The sequence below is a fragment of the Sphaeramia orbicularis genome, chromosome 10 (assembly GCF_902148855.1).
Source record: "Sphaeramia orbicularis chromosome 10, fSphaOr1.1, whole genome shotgun sequence".
Lineage (NCBI taxonomy): Eukaryota > Metazoa > Chordata > Actinopteri > Kurtiformes > Apogonidae > Sphaeramia > Sphaeramia orbicularis.
In genome coordinates, this window is record NC_043966.1 from 5,876,700 (window position 1) to 5,896,007 (window position 19,308).

A 19,308-nucleotide genomic window follows, 5' to 3' on the forward strand; every position below is an offset into this window, starting at 1 on the left:
AACACAGATATTAGAATATGTTCTTTACAGATGTCGCCTGGAGGTCAATGCAAATGTTACTGGGGACTTTTGCTGGTCTCAGATGTTTTGTGCAGATGCAACATGAGAAATGTAGACGGGTAGTTTTGATTTATACAAGTTCTATTTTAGTTTGACATTAGTGTGAATTAGATTTCAGAGCAGGTTTGTTTAGTTTATATTAGCTTCAAAGTTAGTTGGAGTCTTCTATATATTTTTGTTCGGTGTTATTTGATTCCATGTTCATCCCAAATGGGAATCTTTCTCCCATTTTTCGCCACCATTATGACAAGTGTGGACTAAAACTTCATATCTACTCAAAATACTTGGCTTACATATGAAACAAATGGACAAAAAGTACAGATATTTGAGTTTATAAGCATATAAAACACATAATAGAGTATCAGTTATCTTTTATTTCTTTAAACTGTCTTGTTATTTAAGTTAGCAAATGTTTTTTCTCAGCAAGATTGTGGTATTTCCTTGGTTTTAGTACATAATATCAGTGTTTAGGAACATGGATTAGCCTCACAGAAGAGGTTTTTATAGTTAATTTCTTATACGCATGTAAATAAATATAGTGCCGCTTTGTTACAATGAACACAAAACAAATTAAAGTGAAATTAATACCAGATACCACAGCTTTCTAGGCCATAATACTAACTAGAAGTACTGTAAAAAGTAATTAAGAGAATTCAGTGATAAAGAGCTGTTTCCACTTAACGGAGACGTGTTTCAGCCTGATGACGACACACACACTAACACCTGCGAATGGTTTTTACGTGAGCCGAAAACACTCGCCTTTCCAGGAATTAAAGAGCAGGAACGTCACAGTGACAGGTCACATTCTTCTGTTTGACTGTTTTCGCTCAGTGAAACCGAACCGTCCGTCAGCCTGATAATCAGCAGCGAACACATGTTTCCAGTTCGGCGTTTAGTGTGAGGTCGAAGGATGTTCTTCCCACGCTGCTGTGGACGAGCAGGGAGAGGAGGGGAAACACCAAAACAAATAAAATAAGAAAAGTGTTTTTTAATAAGAACAATCAGAACATTTAGTTTGTGCCGCTCCCTGCTCTGTTCACTCGGTGCGACATGTGTTTCCCATCGCCGCCTCCTCGCCCTCGGCCCGGGCAGCGCTCCATCACTACCTCCAGCTGGGAATTGCGTTGGCCCGAACCAGGAAGTGGGGGAGAGAGCAAGAAAAGGCGGGGGGGGTGAGATGGGATGGGGGGTTATACTGTAACGTGCTACTCGGTGCCGTCGACTCTGCTCAGTGAACTCGAGGGGTTAAAGGTCTCGCTGAGCACTGCAGGAAACATTGGTATTCAATGCATCTTGGATAAGGGTCAATAAACTGGAGTTGAGGGAGGGGGGGGCAGCAGGTGGAGGTGGGAGCAGCAGAGCAGAGAGGTTAGAGATGAAGGACAGAACTCACCTCCAGCGACAGGTCAGGAACATCTCAACTGAGGTGGAGGTTTAGACAAGTGCAGTTCAGTGGAGGAAGAAAAACGATGGGATTTATTAAAGTTAGTTTCAGTCTCTACGGAAATTAATTCAAAAGGTAATCAACATGACACTACATTACATGGAAAAACAAAACAATAGTGACTGAAAAGCTGAAGGCTAAATCTACAGTTTATAACAGTTTGACCCTTTGTAGCTTTTAAAGCAGCGGCTCTTTATAATTGTATTTATTTACACAATAAAACTTTTTTCTTTTTTTTTTTTCTTTCTCCCCACAATTTGGTAAATAGTTAACTAGTTATCTACAGAAAATAAAAATAAAGAACATTTGTAAGTTTTTTAACAGGATGCATACATTGTGATCATGCACCACTGTTATTTGTTTTTTAATCTGTAAATTGAATTACACATACAGTCACGGAAAAAATTATTAGACTACCAAAAACAATGGTTATGCATTTTGTGGATACTCCGAAACTCTTCTCCCTGTGGGCGGCCCCTGAATTAAAAATCCAATTGGCTAACGGGCACAGAAATAGTCAACCTGCGGTAATTAATGCTGCCTTCACGTGCTATCAGGAAGATAATCCTTTCCAGTATTTTGAGTATTATGTCACAATTATTTAAACATATTTTATTTCAGATATAGTCGCAGAAAAAAAATATTAGACCATCAAAAGTCACCAAAAACAATGGTTATACAATCAAGTACTAACTCCTGTGTGTATTATATGACTAAAACAGACAGAAAAGAAAACATGGAATGCCTAAAAGCACTGTTTTTGTCAGTACAATGCCATAGATATTGGAAGAACTGAAGTGATTTTGGTTATTATCAAGAAAACCATGGAAAATGGAGAGAGATCAGCTCAGAAATTAAACTACTATGAGCTATTTTTGTTGTTATCATTATATTTGTCCAAACAAATGTACCTTTAGTTGTACCAGGCATTAAAATGAACAAGAAATTGAAGAAAACAAGGGGCGGTCTAATAATTTTTTCCGCAACTGTAATCATGTTAAAGTGCATATTCTATTACAAGTTAATGTCCTGCATTTGTGTAAAAATGTGACTTAAGTACCAAAAGTCAATGTGTAGAACATCCTCATGATGGAGAAATTTAACAAACCAATGCAGAACCATATGAGGTCTGAGTGGTTTAATCTGAGTCTTTGTTTCTGGATGATTGGATCTAATCTACGTCACAGAACAATAATATACTTTTGTTTTGTTGGAATTTAGTCATTGTAATACCATGGCTCACTTCCTCATGTGCACATTTGACCAAAACAACTTCTTTCCTGACATTATTTGGCAAAAACACTGTCACTGCAAAGAAAAATCTAGAACTAGACACCCAACCCAGTGAAGTTGTACCTGCTATGAACAGCAGGTTTAAATCTGCTCTAATGAAGTGTGGACACAGATGTGGCTATGGAACCACTCCTTCACCAAAAAAAGTCAATATCAGTTTAAGGGTATGCTATATTTAGCGTAGTTTAAACACTTTTTCCAGCTGTCATTCACTCCTTAACTACTGAGACCTGAAGCCCCGAGGCGCTACTCCAACAAAAGACTTGTCTGACAAAAATTCTGCTGCCAGTGTTGTTTGTATGACTTTGATATGTCAAATTCATACTGACTAAACAATTGAACATGGAAAAATAAAACTAATATTGTCCATGCAACTGCAGTTTTTGATATAAAGTGGAGTTTGTTTGTTTTTTTTTTTTACCCTTAACCCTTCGAGGTCTCAGCCTATTTTGGCTGTTTTTGAGTACTTTTGATTTTGCCTTTATATACTATATAAGGAAATGTTTACTATACCCATGTTTAGTATCTTTTTTTCCAGCACAACTTCATCTAACTCATCTGACTATTATTTTTTCACTTTAACCTACTATATCAACACAAAAAAGATAAAATCTGGTTTGAAAAATTTATATAATTTATTGCATTCATAACACAAAGATGCTTAACGAACCTTTTCAAAGACTTTAAAAGTGAACATTGGTTCCAAATATTAGGTATATAAAATCAAAATTGTAATAATTTAAAACTATACCCAAATATTTGACATAAAAGCATATCTTTATATAGGTCACAGGTATCAAACGTGGCCCGGGAGCCAAAACTGGCCCGCCAAAGGGTCCAATCCAGCCCCTCAGATGAATTTGTGAAATCCAAAAATTATAATGAAATTATTAACAATCAAGGATGTGAAAATCATTTTAGGTCAATTCAATCTAAAGCGGGTCAGACCAGTAAAATACAATCATAACAACCTATAAATAATGAAAACGCAAATTTTTTTGGCTTTTTTTTAGTGTAAAAAAAGTAAAATTACAAAAAAAAATTCTATCTACAAACTATCCTTTTACAAAAAATGTAAATAACCTGAACAAATATGAAATTTCTTAAGAGACGTATGTAGAATTTTACCAATATTCTGCCTGTTACTAAATATTTTGTGTATTTGTAAATCCACTGTGATCTCTAAGTTGTGATTCACATGTATAAATGATAAACTAAGGCATAATATTGTTAAAATTGCACTTTTTTTTCTTTAAAATTTTCAGGTTGTTCATATTTGTTCATGTTATGTTCAAGTACAGTTCGCAGATGTAAACATTTTCATTACGGAATTTGACTTTTTTCAGTCAAAAACATAGAGAAAACTTTGGTGTTGACATTATTTTAAAATTCTTAACTCATTATTTATATTATGTTACTGGTCCAGCCCACTTTAGATCATATTAGGCTGAATGTGGCCCCTGAAACAACATGAGTTTGACACCCCTGCTACAGCTGTTTTCTAGATGCTATTTATTCTATTATTGTGTAGCTTATATTTATTCTTATTTTTACTAGTTTTATCATATCTTTTATTGTTATCTACAACTTTGTACAGCACTTTGCATTGTTTTAAATGTACTATATACACACATTTGACCTTGACCTTCATTATTGGACTCTTTATAATAATATGGTTTTGATTATATATGACTCTGGACAAAATATTAAAGGTGTTGAATCTGTTATTTAAAGTCACATTATGGGTTTGTTGTTTCTCTTGTCGCAGGTTATTCCCGTAACTCCAACAGCGTGTCCCCTCGCGGCTACGTGCCCAGCTCCACACCCCAGCAGTCCAACTACAACACCATCACGTCCACCATGAACGGATACGGCGCAGGGATGACCAACCTGGGCGTGCCCGGATCCCCCAGCTTCCTCAACGGCTCCACCGCCAACTCTGCTTACGCAAGTGAGTAGCTGAACCGCCACGCTGACATATCTATGAGCAGAAACATGGGGTTTGGAAAACACTTTAAGTACGAGACGTGAACCGACAGATGACGGTTTATATGTGAATGAGATGAAATGAAAGGAGTTGAGGTGTCATGTGAATGTCTGAGCAAATCCACCGTGACATAAAAGTACAGATGTTTAACTCCACATGGATCAAATCTACAGATGCACGTTGACGTCACGTTCATTACTGATGTAGTGATGTTTTATATCAGGGGTGTCAAACAAAAAACTGGCCCACCAAAGAGTCTAATCTGGCCCGTGGGATGAATCTGTGAAATGAAAAAAATTACACTGAAGATATTAACAGTCAATAATGTTAAACTAATTTAATTCAGGTTCCACACTGCAAAAATCTAAATCTTACCAAGTGTAATTTTTTCATTTCTAGTCAAAATATCTCATCACACTTAAAATAAGACAGTCATCTAAAGAGTAACTTTTCAGTGAGATATAAGAACTTATTTTTAGACAATAGATCTGGAAAATCTTATTTCATAAAATCTTACCAAGATAATTTTCACTCATTTCATTGGCGGTTTTTTTTTTTTTTTTTTTTTTTTTTTTTTTTTTTTTGCTTAATTCAAGATTTTTTTGTTTAATTCATACAAAAAAAAAATCTCCCAATGGAACAAGTGAAAATTATCTTGGTAAGATTTCTTGAAATAAGACTTTCAAGATTTATTGTCTAAAAATAAGTTCTTATATCTCACTGAAAAGTTACTCTAGGTGATTATGTCTTATTTTAAGTGTGATGAGATATCTTGACTAGAAATGAAAAAAATACACTTGGTAAGGTTTTGTTTTTTTTCCTGTGCACAAACAGACTAATATGATCTGTTGGTCAAACCGGTAAAATACTATCATAGTAAGGCTATAAGTAATGACAACTCAAAATATTGTGTTTCTTTTACGTCGTATCATAACTTGCGTAAATATACACAGCACTGTTGAATGGCATGTTATCTGTACATATTATAATCTTTCCATGTGTATGTTCATGCTGCGTCAAATACCGTGCACTGAGGGTTAGGGTTATGTGAACCGGAGATCTTGGCGTCAATTGACACGCAATCAAATGGCGTTGAATAACACACGAAAGGATGAAAATGTGTACGTATAGCACACCAAATGCCATACGAACTGGCGTGACATAAAATGCAATTCGTTGAGATCAGTCTCTTTTTAGTGTTAAAGTGCAAGAAAATGTGTTTGTTTCAAATATAACATTAAAACCAAACCACAAAAGGATTTATAGAAAAACAAAGGAAAATATTAGCATTTACAAACTAGTCTTTCAGAAAAAATTTTAATAATCTGAACAAATATTAAACATTAAAATGTTTTGTGTATTTGTAGATCCATTGTGATCTGTAAGTTGTAATGCACATGCGTAAATAACAATCTAAGTGATAATATTGTTAAAATTGCACTTATTTTTCTTAAAGTTCAGGTTATTCAACTGTTTTTAAAAGGACAGTTTGTAGACGTAAACATTTTCATTATGTAATTTTACTTTTCACTCAAAACTTTGGAGTTGTGATTATTATGGGTTATTATTTGACTGGTTTGATAGCTCATACTGAGCTGAATGTGGCCCCTGAACTAAAATGACACCCCTGTTTTACATGATTGTGAGCCATTACTAGATTTCTTTAGAACGTTTACCGTTTCTGAGGCTAACTTCCTGTTTGTTTCATCTGTGGCTTCGATTGAAAACAGACTAGATTTGAGAATTACTTCCTCTTCTGCAAACACTGGGCATCATTCCAGATGATTTTGGTTTTCTTGTCTGAACATTTTTAGTACGCGGGGCTCATATCAGGTTAAATGACCTGGCACCTGAGCTTCCAACTGTCTCAAACCAACAGACAATTAATCACAGTCAAGATGTGAAAGTTGGTGAATTCAGGCATTCTCCTACATCACTCATGTGTGGTGTTCAAGAGCACATTGTTTAGTACGAGTATTTTGGTGTGGCTGCGATCAGCTTTAATGAGGCGGGAGTAGATTATGTTTTGTATTTCTTTCTAGTACTGGTCAGTATTTCTAGTTAATATAAATTAGCTGTTTTAATCATTTTTTGAATATTTATTTGTCGTATTTTGTCTCTGGTCAGTGTTTATTTATATAATGTTAGCACCTGACTTTTTTTTTTTTTTTTTTTTTAACCATTACTTAGTATTTATTGTGTTTGTAAGGTGAATTAGCAGCTTTGAATACATTGTTTTGTTTTCTTGTTTACTATCTGGAGTTAGTCTGATGTAATTTGGCTGTTTTTAGTCTTTTTGTATTTGTTGAAGTTGCGATGGAAAGCAGGTATTCTGTTTTTGGAGAATTGGTTAGTATTTGTCATTATAATGATAAAAAGCTAGTTTTAGTTACTTTTGTCTACGACTGCTTCGTATTTGTTGGGCAAATTTCTTGTTTTAATAGTTTTTTTTGTTGGCATCTTGGTGTAATTTGGCTGTGTTTAGTCTGTTATATGTTGATTTATTGTTAAGAAGTTGTTTTCAGTGGGTGGGTTTTTGGTTGTATTAGGCAGAATTTTGATGCAACGTAGGACTTTTGTTGTTTAGCATTTGTTAATATTTGTTGTTATGCTAAAATAAAATCTCCGCTTTTTTTGTCTTCTATTGGTTTATAATAAATTTTTGCTGCAGGAAGTCATGTCAGCTACAGATTAGGCACTGAAAACATTAAATGTTAAGAGTAATTGTTGGAAGAAGCAAAAGTTTGTGTCAGATAAAGGCTGACAACTGAATGAAGTAGGTGCAGTGTCGTTGTCAATAGTTACAAACCAGGCACAGACATTTCTTCATGTCTGGTGCTTGTGTATTTAAGTATTTACATTTTAATTGACTTCAATCCTCTACTGCTCTACATTTATCTGACAGCAGCAGTTACTTCAGATTCAGATTAATAATTCAACATTTAATATGTTAAACCTGTACATTAAAATACATTCTTAAAGATTTACCCACAGAGAACTATATAAAGCCGTTTTAATTGAGCTGTAGCTATGTTTAAGTTATATTATAGTACAGGAATATTATTGATTTATTTGGAATTCAAACATCTGGCGTATTGACCACTTTTACTTCAGCTGAATAGAATTTTTCTGCAGAGGTTTTGACAGTGTGAGATTTAAAGCTGCCGATTGAGGTGTAAAAGAGCTGGTTTTTTGCAGTATTGTGATTTAATTTGCTGACAGGGACTTGTCTTAAATTCAGATGTGAAGTGACTAGGTTTTTCATGGTATTTGTTGTGCTTGTGAGTTGTTTTGTTGTACTAGTTAGTATTTGCTGTGACTGTCTTCATTCTTCTAGTGCTGTTTGCATTTATCTCAAGTCTTAAGTATAGTAGTTTATATTTAGATGTTTTTAGGACTTTTCCTGATGTATCACTTAGTATATGTTGTAATTCTAGTGTAAAACAGAGACTTTTAGTAGTATTGCCCAGTATTTACTGTCACTCTGATGTAAAATACCTGTTTCACAAGGGCTTTTGTAGTATTTGTTGTGATTCTGATACAAAAACAGCCATTTTTAGTACTTTTTTTTGTCTTATTGGTCTGTATTTGTCCTAATTCAGATGTCAAATAGCTATTGTCAAGTGTTTTTTTTTTTTTAAGTACTAGTATGCATTCATTGTGATTCTCATAAAATGGTTTTAGTAGCTTTTTGTAGTGTTTTTAGGAGGTTTTCTAAAGCATTAGTTCATATGAGTTATGATTCTAATGCAAAACCATTGTTTTTTTCTACTACTATGTGGCTTTTTGTATTATTCATTTGTATTTATTCTAATTTCTCATGTAAAGTAGCTGTTTTGGAGGACTTTTTTTTTAAGTGTTTGTACCGATTCACATACAAAACAGTTGGTTTTAGCAGCTTTTTGTGGTATTTGCTGATGTCATGTAAAGCAGCTGTTTTAGTTTTTTTTTTTTTTTTTTTTTTCCAGTATTGTTAGAGTTGTCGTGCTGATGTAAAATAGAGGTTTTTGAGTAGTTTTCTTGTACTGTTTGTCGTCATGATGCGGGTGGAGAGCAGTCACAGTTGTGGGTTACAGAATATTAAAAGTGCGGTGTTTCCTGCAGCAGGAGATGATCGGATGCTTCAGTAGTTTTCAGGCGGCCCCGTTGTTCCTCTGCCACTCAAACTTCACACTCGGCTCTGATTAACACGCCTCGAGTCGGAGCTCCTGTTTGGAAGGCGCAGGTGTGTTTTGGAGACCGGTAAAGTCTAAACTCGCCCGCGGGGAGCGCTCCATTGTTTTGGCTTCTGTATCAAAGAGCTCAGCAAGTCTCAGCGAGACTCGTTTAGAAGGTAGCGAGCTCAAACTGCGTCTCCGTGCCAGTTGATGTTGTCGTCCCTGGCGACTAAACAAAAGGTGGGCTCACATCTCGCCTGGCTGAGCTACAGTTTCCCTCCGCTGAGGGACTGAGTGTGTGTTTGTGTGAATGTGTGTGTCGATTAAACACCGCCACGCATTGTTCACCCCCTCCTCTGACTGTCCCCCTGTCCATCCTCCTTACCCCCATCCCCCCTCCCTCCCCGCCCCGTACTAACCCCACTAACATCCTCACCGCATCCTTCATGCATTCATGCTTTGGGCCGAATCCATTAATACGAGCTGGAAAGGAAAAAAGACAGAAAAAACAACAAGAAGGAGCCAAGAAAGAGAGGAGAAAGAAGCAGCGGTCCAGGACACACTGATAGTTGTTGGCATGAAGCAATAAATCACATTTACATTCCCCCCGTTTCATTTTACAGTTCCATGTTCAAATGCTGTCCTTGAATCATTTACAGACACACTGTGGTCCATAAAGTCTGTGGAGGCTCTTAAAGGGACAGCTCGACATTCAGGGAGATTCATTTCCTCTCTTTCTGTCCGACAGTCACATGGATTTAAACCCGAGCTGCTTAGCTTAGCATAAAGACGGAATGAGGGGGAAAAGAGTGACGTCGGCTTTGCAGAAAGTTAAAAAATACACCTACAATACCTGGGGTTTGTTTTCCCTGGAGAGACAAGATCTACATTCCATGATAAATAGGCCAACGAACATGATGGTTTTGTTGTGATGTAAGTTAATTATAAGGCCTTGTGCGATTACATTGTGCATCCAGTTTTGTTTTCAAGGAAAAGTTTAAAACTGCTATTTTTTTATATGGTGATATTGATAAATTCTATTTTGGGCTGTCGAACCGCAGAGTAGTTATCTATAAATATGGAGCTATACATCAAACATACCATTAAACACATGTATGTGGGAACAATTTCTACCTTTTGAGACAATTTTCCCTCAGTATTTTCAGTTTAAGAGCCTGGGAGTAACTATCAGCCACGTTAGCACCAAATTGTGAGATTGGTCAGAAGTTGCATTCCCTCTGCTCTTAAACTACACTAGGCCTATGGTATATTTTCACAGTAATTGTTTCCAGTTACATTAAAATTAAACATGTATTGGCTGTTATGGATCCTTTCATTTGGACATCTGGAACTGTCGCATCCCTTTTAATCAGTTAGCATTAAAGTCACTTGTGTTACTTTACATTAGAATGAAATGACTTGAGTTCAGTTCAGTGTTTCTGTTATGGCTTTTATTGTGAACAGTATTTATCGTCTTTTGCCATTTGCATCTGAGGATACACAATAACCTGCAGACATCCTGATCTAACATGTCTGGTGAGCTTTAGCGGTGTTACTATGTAACAACTATGTAACTATCCTTACTGCAGCTCTGAACAGACTGAACATGTGACTGTAGGCTCAAACAAACCGACCATTTTTGACGGGTTGATTAAGCGTTAACGACACCTCACACACACACACACACACACACCTGTACAGTTTGTGTGGACGCCGCTGCTGCTGCTCTCAGGTTTGTTTTGGGGTAAAAGTCCTTCAGTTATGGATCAACTTTTGCCAGATGTGCAGCTGTTTGTGCTCGGAGCATGTTTGTTCCTCCAGACCTCGGCCCCATCTGAGGCAGGGACCCATTCCTCCTCCTCCTCCTCATCTTCCTCCCCTCTTCATCTTCCTCCTCCTGCATGATTCACCTCATCTCGGTGCGCTCACTCACCTCCTCTGTCCGTCAGTCTGCCTGCTCGTTACCGTCACCTCCTCCTCCTGTAGGACCCCCTCCCGTCCTCCTCACCTCCTCTTCCTCCTCTGCTCCCATAGGCCCTTATTCATTCTCTCCTGTCCATATGGTTTCCGCAGTCAAACAGAAGAGCGCCTTCGCCCCTGTCGTGCGGCCACAGACCTCCCCGCCCCCCACCTGCACCACCACCAATGGCAGCAACCTCCAGGGTGAGCATCCCCCCACCCCCCCTCCTGTCTGTCAGCACCCCCCGTCCAAGTCCACGTCCCATCTGGACAGATGGACGGACAGACGGGCAGACGTCCAGCCTCACTGTAAAGACAAACACGTATTTATGTTTTCCATTTTTACATGTTCAAAGGTCAAAGTTGATCCATAACTTCTGGCACTTTTTGGGAGGTTTACTCTAAAAGATTAAAGTATCAGCTTCTAATCTGTTTAACTCGACTGTAGTTTCATCTTAACATGTACTCTTTCCTCATATTAACCATTCAAATAATTTTTTCTTTGGATAAAATAAAGTACATCAATTTTGATTTCATAAAGTACAAGTTATAAGATTCATATGATTGTGATGCTTCTCTTGAATGCAGGTGAAAATATTTCAATTTTTTAAGTGTTATAAGGTTTTGTTTGTACTGTTTTGCAAGAATGTGACACAAATGTAAAGTAACTTGAACATGATAGTGTTTATAATGGCATTCTTAGTGTATTTTTATCATAAAGAGAAAACAAAGGAATAAGCAACAAACTGAAATGATTAACAAGTACTATATATTAAAGTCATAGTTTTCATTTGCTTAATTCTGCAATTGCCTTCATCTTAATTTAATGTTTTTTTTTTTCCTCTTATTTAAGACCAACTTGTTCAAATAATCAGATAATTTCTGAAATGTTTACATTTAACGAGAATGTTAACATTGTTCAGTAAACTAAATATAAGATATTTTAATGAACGTGTTAAAGGAACCGAAGCTTAGTTTTAGTAATAGGACAGTTTTTGTTATGCATTATATTTTAGTTTTCTGTATTTACGGTATTTACATTAGTCTCATAGACGTTAGTCTTTATAAAGAAACTCAGTCCAAATACGTCTTTACTAAGGTGTGGGAGATCATAACTGGTCAGTCCCTGATGTTTTACCAGGATATTATTAAAGTTTCAAGGTTAAGTTCAGACATGTCAGTAAATGCATGTGGGCAATTTGAGCAGTTCTTCAACATTTTCTTAAATTCTTGGACTTCTAAAAATGGAGGAGCTGATTAATAAGATAAATCATGAGTGAAATAGAAAAAAAAGTACATTATCACTTATTTTAAGCAGTTTAAGGTTTGACAACATGAATAGATTTTCAAGCGGAGGATCTGCTGGTCTGATACCTGAGTAAATTAAAGGTCTTTGGATTTTAGTGTCTGAGTAAAATATCCCCTCTGCTCTGTGAAATTCAGTCGATACATTTGTTCGACTTGTTTCCTCAGCCATGAATGTGTTTATATTTGACAAAATAAAGATCTCAGTGTGTTTTCTCCAAGTTAAAAAAAACCGATTGCACCTATTATGATTAAAAGATAAATATTACAACAGGTTAAACATTTATAACAATTTGACCTGCTGACCTTTGACCTCTGCATATCGTCTTTCAGCCATGGCGGGTCTCATCGTCCCGCCGATGTGAGGCGGACTCTCAGCTAGGAGCATCAGACGCCGCCCCTCCTCCACCTGAAGGCCTCGTCCACCTGAAACGCCACAACCGCAGCAGCGAAGAATCCATCCCATCATGCCACAGACCGACCAGCACCACTGTCTGACCCAGAATGCATCACTGCACGAGGAGATAAGAAAGTTTGAAATCTATTTTTGCTGACGGCTGCACATTCGGGGGAGGTCAAAGGTCATGATGGTTGGGGGGGAGGGGTCAGGTATCTGATCAGTTTGAACCACTGTGAGTCAGAAGGAGGCGTGTCCACTGAGAGCTCATCACCACGGCAACTAAACTTAAAGGACCAGTCAGTATTTCCACATTCAGTTCATTTACTACAACAAAACAAACCTGTTACACTTTTAACATTTTAATTAATGTGATTTTTGTCTGAAAGTCTGCAAGGGTTTGATTTTTTCTTTAAAAAGAAAATTATCAAAATTGTAAATCATTGCAGATTAATTCCTAGTTAGGTGATTAATGATTTAGGGGATTTTTACACCACTTTTCAGTGTGATCTGAACCAAATCAGATGTGGAAATAAATGTCCAGTCTGTCTCAGTCCTGATCATACTGAACCATGGCTTTTATGGTTTTGGATGGTTCAGATGAAATACAGGAAGTTACACAAGCCAATTAACAATGTAACAACATCAGATTCACAACGTCTATAACCCGATCAATGTCATGAACAGGGAGATGCAGCACATGTAGACGATGACTAAAGGAAAAGGATGTTTTAATCGCGACTAAAATGAGTGTGAAAGCAAAGCTAACAGACCATATGTCAACAACATTTAAAAAAAACTTTGGTTCATGTGGGAAAACTTCCACAAAAAGTCTGAATCCATTTTTATGTCAATGTCACAAAGGCAAAGATTCAGGATAAAATTACTTCAGTAAAGGTAAATTCAACAGCACCTTCAGAAAATAAATTAGACATCTGAAGTTCCAGGCTGATTAAAACATACTTCTGCTGGTTGGTGGAACATTACCACTGTAACATTAATGTATAACTTTGTAGTACATGAACTAAAATATGCAAAGCAGCAGAATGGTCCTTTAGTCAAACAGGTGTTATTTTTAACTATTCTGACTAAAACAAAAGCTGAAAATGAGTCGACTCAAATATATCGACTAAACTAAAAATGTTGTTGTTGAACAGGAGCTCTCGGTGGACACTGAACCTGAGGCGGACTGAGTCCACAAACCAGGAAAAATCTAACTCTTTAATGTTTTTTTTCCTTCTTTTCTTTCTAAATCTGCACAAACCGTCAGACGGTTTGCAGATTTAACGAGTTTTCAATCAAATCCCAGAGAGGACCAGACTTCCTTAAAGACGACTGAAAATAAGGCGACCTTTAGCATTTTCTTTGTGTACCATAGCTTTTAAATGTTTGTGTCTCATATCCTAAAGAAAGAATTAAAGCTGAGAAGAGGAAGGGAACAAAGACGAGGTTTGTCGGAGTAAAGTCGAGGCAGCCCAATGTTTTGTTTTTGTTTTGTTTCTTTTCTTATTTTTCGAACATCTCTCATTTTTAAATCCAGTCAAATAGTTCTGTTTTGCGGGTGTCGAGTGGTAGATTTTAACCAGAAAAAGCTTGCAGCGTTTTAATCACATTTAGGTACCAGATCTCTTGTTATTCTTCTGATTGTGCTTATTTTATATGTATTTATAAAGTATGTTTCGGGGGAATTCCTTTTGTGATTTAGGCCTGAATGATAGTCTCAAATATATATGTAAACACATTTGATGTCTTAATACCTTTTAGATATTGTAAAAAGAGTGAACAAGTGAGAGGAATTAACCCTTTTGTAAAAACAAAAAAAGTCATGACATGGTCACCCTGTTTTTAAAAGCAGGACGTTAAAACGCTTTCATCACTTTTGTATAAAAATGCTTTTCCGATACGATATTTAACTTTTTGTAAACAGCATCATTTGTGTTTCCCCTGGTTCTTCTTGTCCTTTGTGTATTATTGTGAAATGTATAATCATGGTTATTTCTTAATGCACTATTTTTGTTGGGGCACTTAATAAGAGCAATGCATCTTAGCAAAAAAAGAAAAAAAGCTAAAAGTTGTTTAAAAAAGACTAAAGCTAGAACAATATGCACCAATGGTTTTCAGTTTTTGTTTTATTTTCGCCGTTCTGAAATGGCAAAAATCCTTGTCATGTGAAATTTTTTTATATTTGAAAAGCTTTGAACCATCATAATATTCCACCACTCTTCCTTTTGGGCCGAGCGTCCAGTCCGTCTCGGTTTCAGTGTTTAGAGGACAAAATTTTATCCATCTTAGTACTCCTAGTCTTTGTGTTTTTTGGTGAGAATAAGTGCACGGTTAAAAACAGGCAGCGGATTTTCGAACCAGTTCTGAACATTCACTGATCTCCAGGGAATCTTCCATTGATGTCGGTGTTGTTGGTGCTGTTTCGTCGTTACCCACAATCTGGATCATTTTCTTATGCAACCGTGTCCCCGTTCTGCGACGCCAGCTCGTCTTCCACGCTACTGTGGAAACTTCAGAGTCGAGTCCGATGCCTTACGATCGACTACTTCAACACCAAGTCTTTCCATTTTGATCCAATGTTGTGACCTTTGAGTTCTGCAGCGATGTTTGGTTTTTTTGTTTCGTCTCCAGTCAAACTGCGAGCATCTTTAGTTTTAGCACCTAGCGGTTGTCCCTCAGGTTTGTCAAATGTTCATTAGCAGCACTGAACTGAAAAGCTCTGTCAGCGGTTAACGAAGCCTGTGGATTTATGACGAACAACTTTACATTACGGTGCCCCCACCGGGATTATAACAGCAGCAACAAAAACAGGAACAATATGTAGCAAAACATGATTTTTTTTCCTCTAAAACCAGGAATCGCTATCTTGAATTACAAGAAACTACTAAATTTAGAAGAAAACAGATCTAATTTGATATTTCAGGGTCATGATATGAAACTATTATTTATGAAGTAGGTCCCATTCAATTATGGAAAAACATCTGGATTGTGTGATCGTTAATTAACGTACAATGTTTTGCAAAACATTTTTGTGACTTGTGGAAAAATTAGTTATGGCGTCCCCACCAGGTCGCAGGAATTACTACAACAACCAAAAAAAAACTGATCTCACAGTAACGTCAACATTTAATATTTAAGGATTTAGTATTTTAAAAAATGGTGAAAAGCTCTTACATTTTCACTAAAAACACAATTATTGCACTAATATTTAACGATTATGTTTTTCCAAGTCAATGCTAAAACAGCTCAGATTTTGAGACAAATAATTAGTGTAAGACTGTGTCCTGAGATTCAACTGCAAATCATATGAAATTTCCAAAAACAGACATTATTTACATACATTAAAAAAAACAGTAGTAGAGGAAAAGCTACTAAAATTTACTTTGCAAAAATTCAATTGCTATTAAGTATAATAGAATTTTTTCTGTATAGAAGAAAAATACTTCTACAAATTTCAACTTAATTCAACGCTGAGAATTGACATTTTGAACTCAAATATGACACTTTTTTTGACGTAAAGCACTTCTAATTTATTCTAAAAATCTTTTTCGACACATACTGCAGTTTAATTTGTTCCTGATCTGTCTTTCAGAACTATGTATGGTACCTTTAACGCCTGTTTAGAAGTAAAATGATTCACAGTTTCTTTTGAGGTAAAACCGAGTGCAGGAAATGGATGAACTTCAGACTTTATGCAAACCCAGCAGGACTGACGGGAACCTTCAACGTCGCCGTGTCGGTTTGTTTTTGTGAAAAGCCATTATTAAATGAAACCGCCAGCAGAGCAACAAACACTCACACTCGTACGAAGCGTCTTCTCCGCCTTTCTGACTGCTTGCTTCCATCTTAGTTTTGTTGTCACAGTTGTAGAGCGTTTGCTTTTCACCGTCCGAGGTTTTAAAAACTGCAGATTTCCGTTTTTCGATGTTTTACTTCAATGTGAAAGAAGGCAGAGGTACTGCATCTTTGTGAAATATGAAATATATCATCAAAGTATATCAAAGCACAATGTTTAATTAATGTCTTTACAATACGAGCGGGGCGACACCCCCGAGGTTTTTCTTTTTCTGTCTCTGGCCATGCTGTAAATAGATGCATGTTTTTTGTTTTTTTTTTCCTGTGATCCAGTGCTTTTTGTACAGAAACAGTCTAATAAAGATTACATTTGGCTTGAACATGGTTTTGTTCTGTCTCTTTGTTGAAACAGAAGTTGGCGGATTTCTGCTGTTAAGAATCGACATTTATGTATCGGATGTGGCCTTAAGTATGTGGACATTCAGGGACGCAAACACTTCGGCCCTAATGTAAAGAAAGGTGGAATAAAAATGAACAAATTACAGCTGGTTTACACATGTTTGCCTTTCTCTAACCTTTAACCTTTTTATGTCTTTACCTACAGAATTTCATTTTATTATAAGTAGTTTGTATGATCAGATTGAGATGACAATTTTTGGAAAGTTTCACCTATTATTTTACATTTTTGGGGGGCAGATAATAGAATAGGCAATTGCAGCTAGTGAATAAAAATAATACTAAAGATGATGGTGTTGCCTCTTAAGAGGAAGTTTAAAGTGGTGAAAGATAATTTAAGAGGATAATTACTGACCTTTGTTGGTGTCTGATCTAGTTGTCCACATCCTTTCAGTCTTATAGTTTTATCTCCTTGGACCTGGAATAAACCTGTTATACAACAAACAAAACAGACTAAATAAAGTAAAAATATTAAAATGCAGAATGGCTAAAATTTACTTAGGGGGTCAAATGAGTGGCCATTTTTGTCAAAAAAAAAGTTGTAAGAAATGCATAGAATTGTGTTGAAATAATGCTAATACATTTGTGCACAGACTACTAATATTATTTGACAGTGGAAGCTATATTTTCAGAAATATTGGATTTTGAATAGCACATGTATGTGAAAACTTTTGCTGGTGGACAGACGTGACATTACCCATGATGATCAGTACCAGTACTTTATTAGTAATAAACTTATAGACTTACTATTGCTAATTATCCTCTTATTCATAAATGTTAGTATTGTGGATCTAAAACAATAACAGCTGACACAAAAACACAAAATGTGGCAGTGGACGGATGTGACATGGTTGTTACAGATCCCATCATACTGATGCTCAGCAGCCATGTCACCGTTTACACTAATGATCCCTGTGCAAAAACTAGGATCACAATTATTTGTGTAGTTTATCATCATACTAAAGAGTAAATAACAATATAGAATTGTTATTTCTTTATTAAAAATGCTTATTATTAGAAAATTGTTAATTTAAAAAGTGGCCTGTGAGATTCTTAATGTATGTACAGTATGTTAAGGGCGGTCGTCCAATGACCAAAGGGTTGGCGGTTCGAATCCTGGCTCCAACTGTCCACATGTTGAAGTGTCCTTGGGCAAGACACTGAATCCTAAGTTGCTCCCAGTGGAGCCAGGCAGCGCCTTGCATGGCAGCCACTGCCCGCTGGTGTATGAGTGTAGAAAATGTGCTATATAAGTTTAGTCCATTTACCATTTATGTATTGGCATAACATAAGCAGGATGGATCAGCACCATACCCCATATTGCAACCTGTAAAAATAAAACGTGATATGTAGCATATAATCTTGTAAGAAAAACTGGGGAATCTAAAAGAATAGAATATTTGTTTTTCAGGTAAATTCAGTTAAAATATAACTTGGCCATTTGTGACATGAAAATATAGCATTAATTGTGATGAAATTGGACATTTTTGACCTGAAAACATAGTTCAACATGTTGCAATATAACTGAAATCCTGTAAATTTGCATAACTTGCATTTACCAACACAAAGTTCCTGTAGGGATTCACTTATATTGATTTCTTATGCACAAAGACATATATAAGACCTCTAAGCAAATTTTAGCTGAGAAGTAAAATGAAAAGCTTTGTAATCAAACAAAGTTAGATCTACAGGGTGAATAAAACGTCCAAATCTCTGATGATAAAACCACGGTGTTGTTGAACTAAAACAACACAAAGGTGCAGGTGGCTAAAAGTCTGCTTGTCCAAAGACATTATCTACACTTTGGAGTAAAATGCGTCTTTGGAAAACCCTGAGATTTTTTCCAAACATCAGCCAAATTTCTCTCCTTGTTGACTCTTACAGTCACTGATTCCAGTTTTCAGAGTGAATTGGTCTGTGTTTCCATATTCCAATCCATATTTCTGCAGATGGTGCAGTCGTGTTTTTAAAAGTGTGAGTTAATCCAACATTTTATTTACATAGAGCATTTAAAGACAGTTTAACTAACCTTGGTAGGTTTATCCAGATGTCCACATACTGAGTTGGAAGAATGGAAATCCTGTACTTCAATGAATCCTGGAAAACAAAAACCCAAAAAATCCTCTTCTAATAGTGGTATTTACTGACATGATGCATAAAATAAAAATAGTGACACACAACAACATTTTTAATAAGATAATTCTGCATGGAGAATATCTATTAATAATAGGTAATAATACTATATATTTATGCAGATGAATATTACAACACAAATATAGAAGATTTAATTGCAACTAAAAGGCTGTAAAGACACCAAATCTTCAATGTTAAAGTTTTAAACACAAAAATCAGCCTCTGCATTTTCTTTTTTTTTTTTTTTTTTTTTTAATGGACTAACATCTACTAGTTTGTCCAAGTGTCCACGTATTTTTGTTGTAAAAAGTCAATTATT

At 36.1% G+C, this 19,308-nt stretch overlaps 1 protein-coding gene across 3 annotated transcripts in view; it reads left to right on the forward strand.

Annotated features, from left to right (window-relative positions):
- The window catches only part of LOC115427347 (transcription factor COE3), a 242,335-nt gene extending 225,555 nt beyond the window's left edge, over nt 1-16,780 (forward strand). For 2 of the 3 annotated variants that reach the window (XM_030145872.1, XM_030145873.1), the window contains exons 14-16: nt 4,566-4,748; nt 11,015-11,104; nt 12,539-16,780. In XM_030145872.1, coding sequence (XP_030001732.1) covers nt 4,566-4,748; nt 11,015-11,104; nt 12,539-12,570 — 305 coding nt within the window. In that variant the 3' untranslated portion in view covers nt 12,571-16,780. The remainder of the gene's footprint in view (nt 1-4,565; nt 4,749-11,014; nt 11,105-12,538) is intronic. The other variant, XM_030145874.1, reaches the window with a different exon arrangement.
- Nucleotides 16,781-19,308: the final 2,528 nt, after the last annotated feature.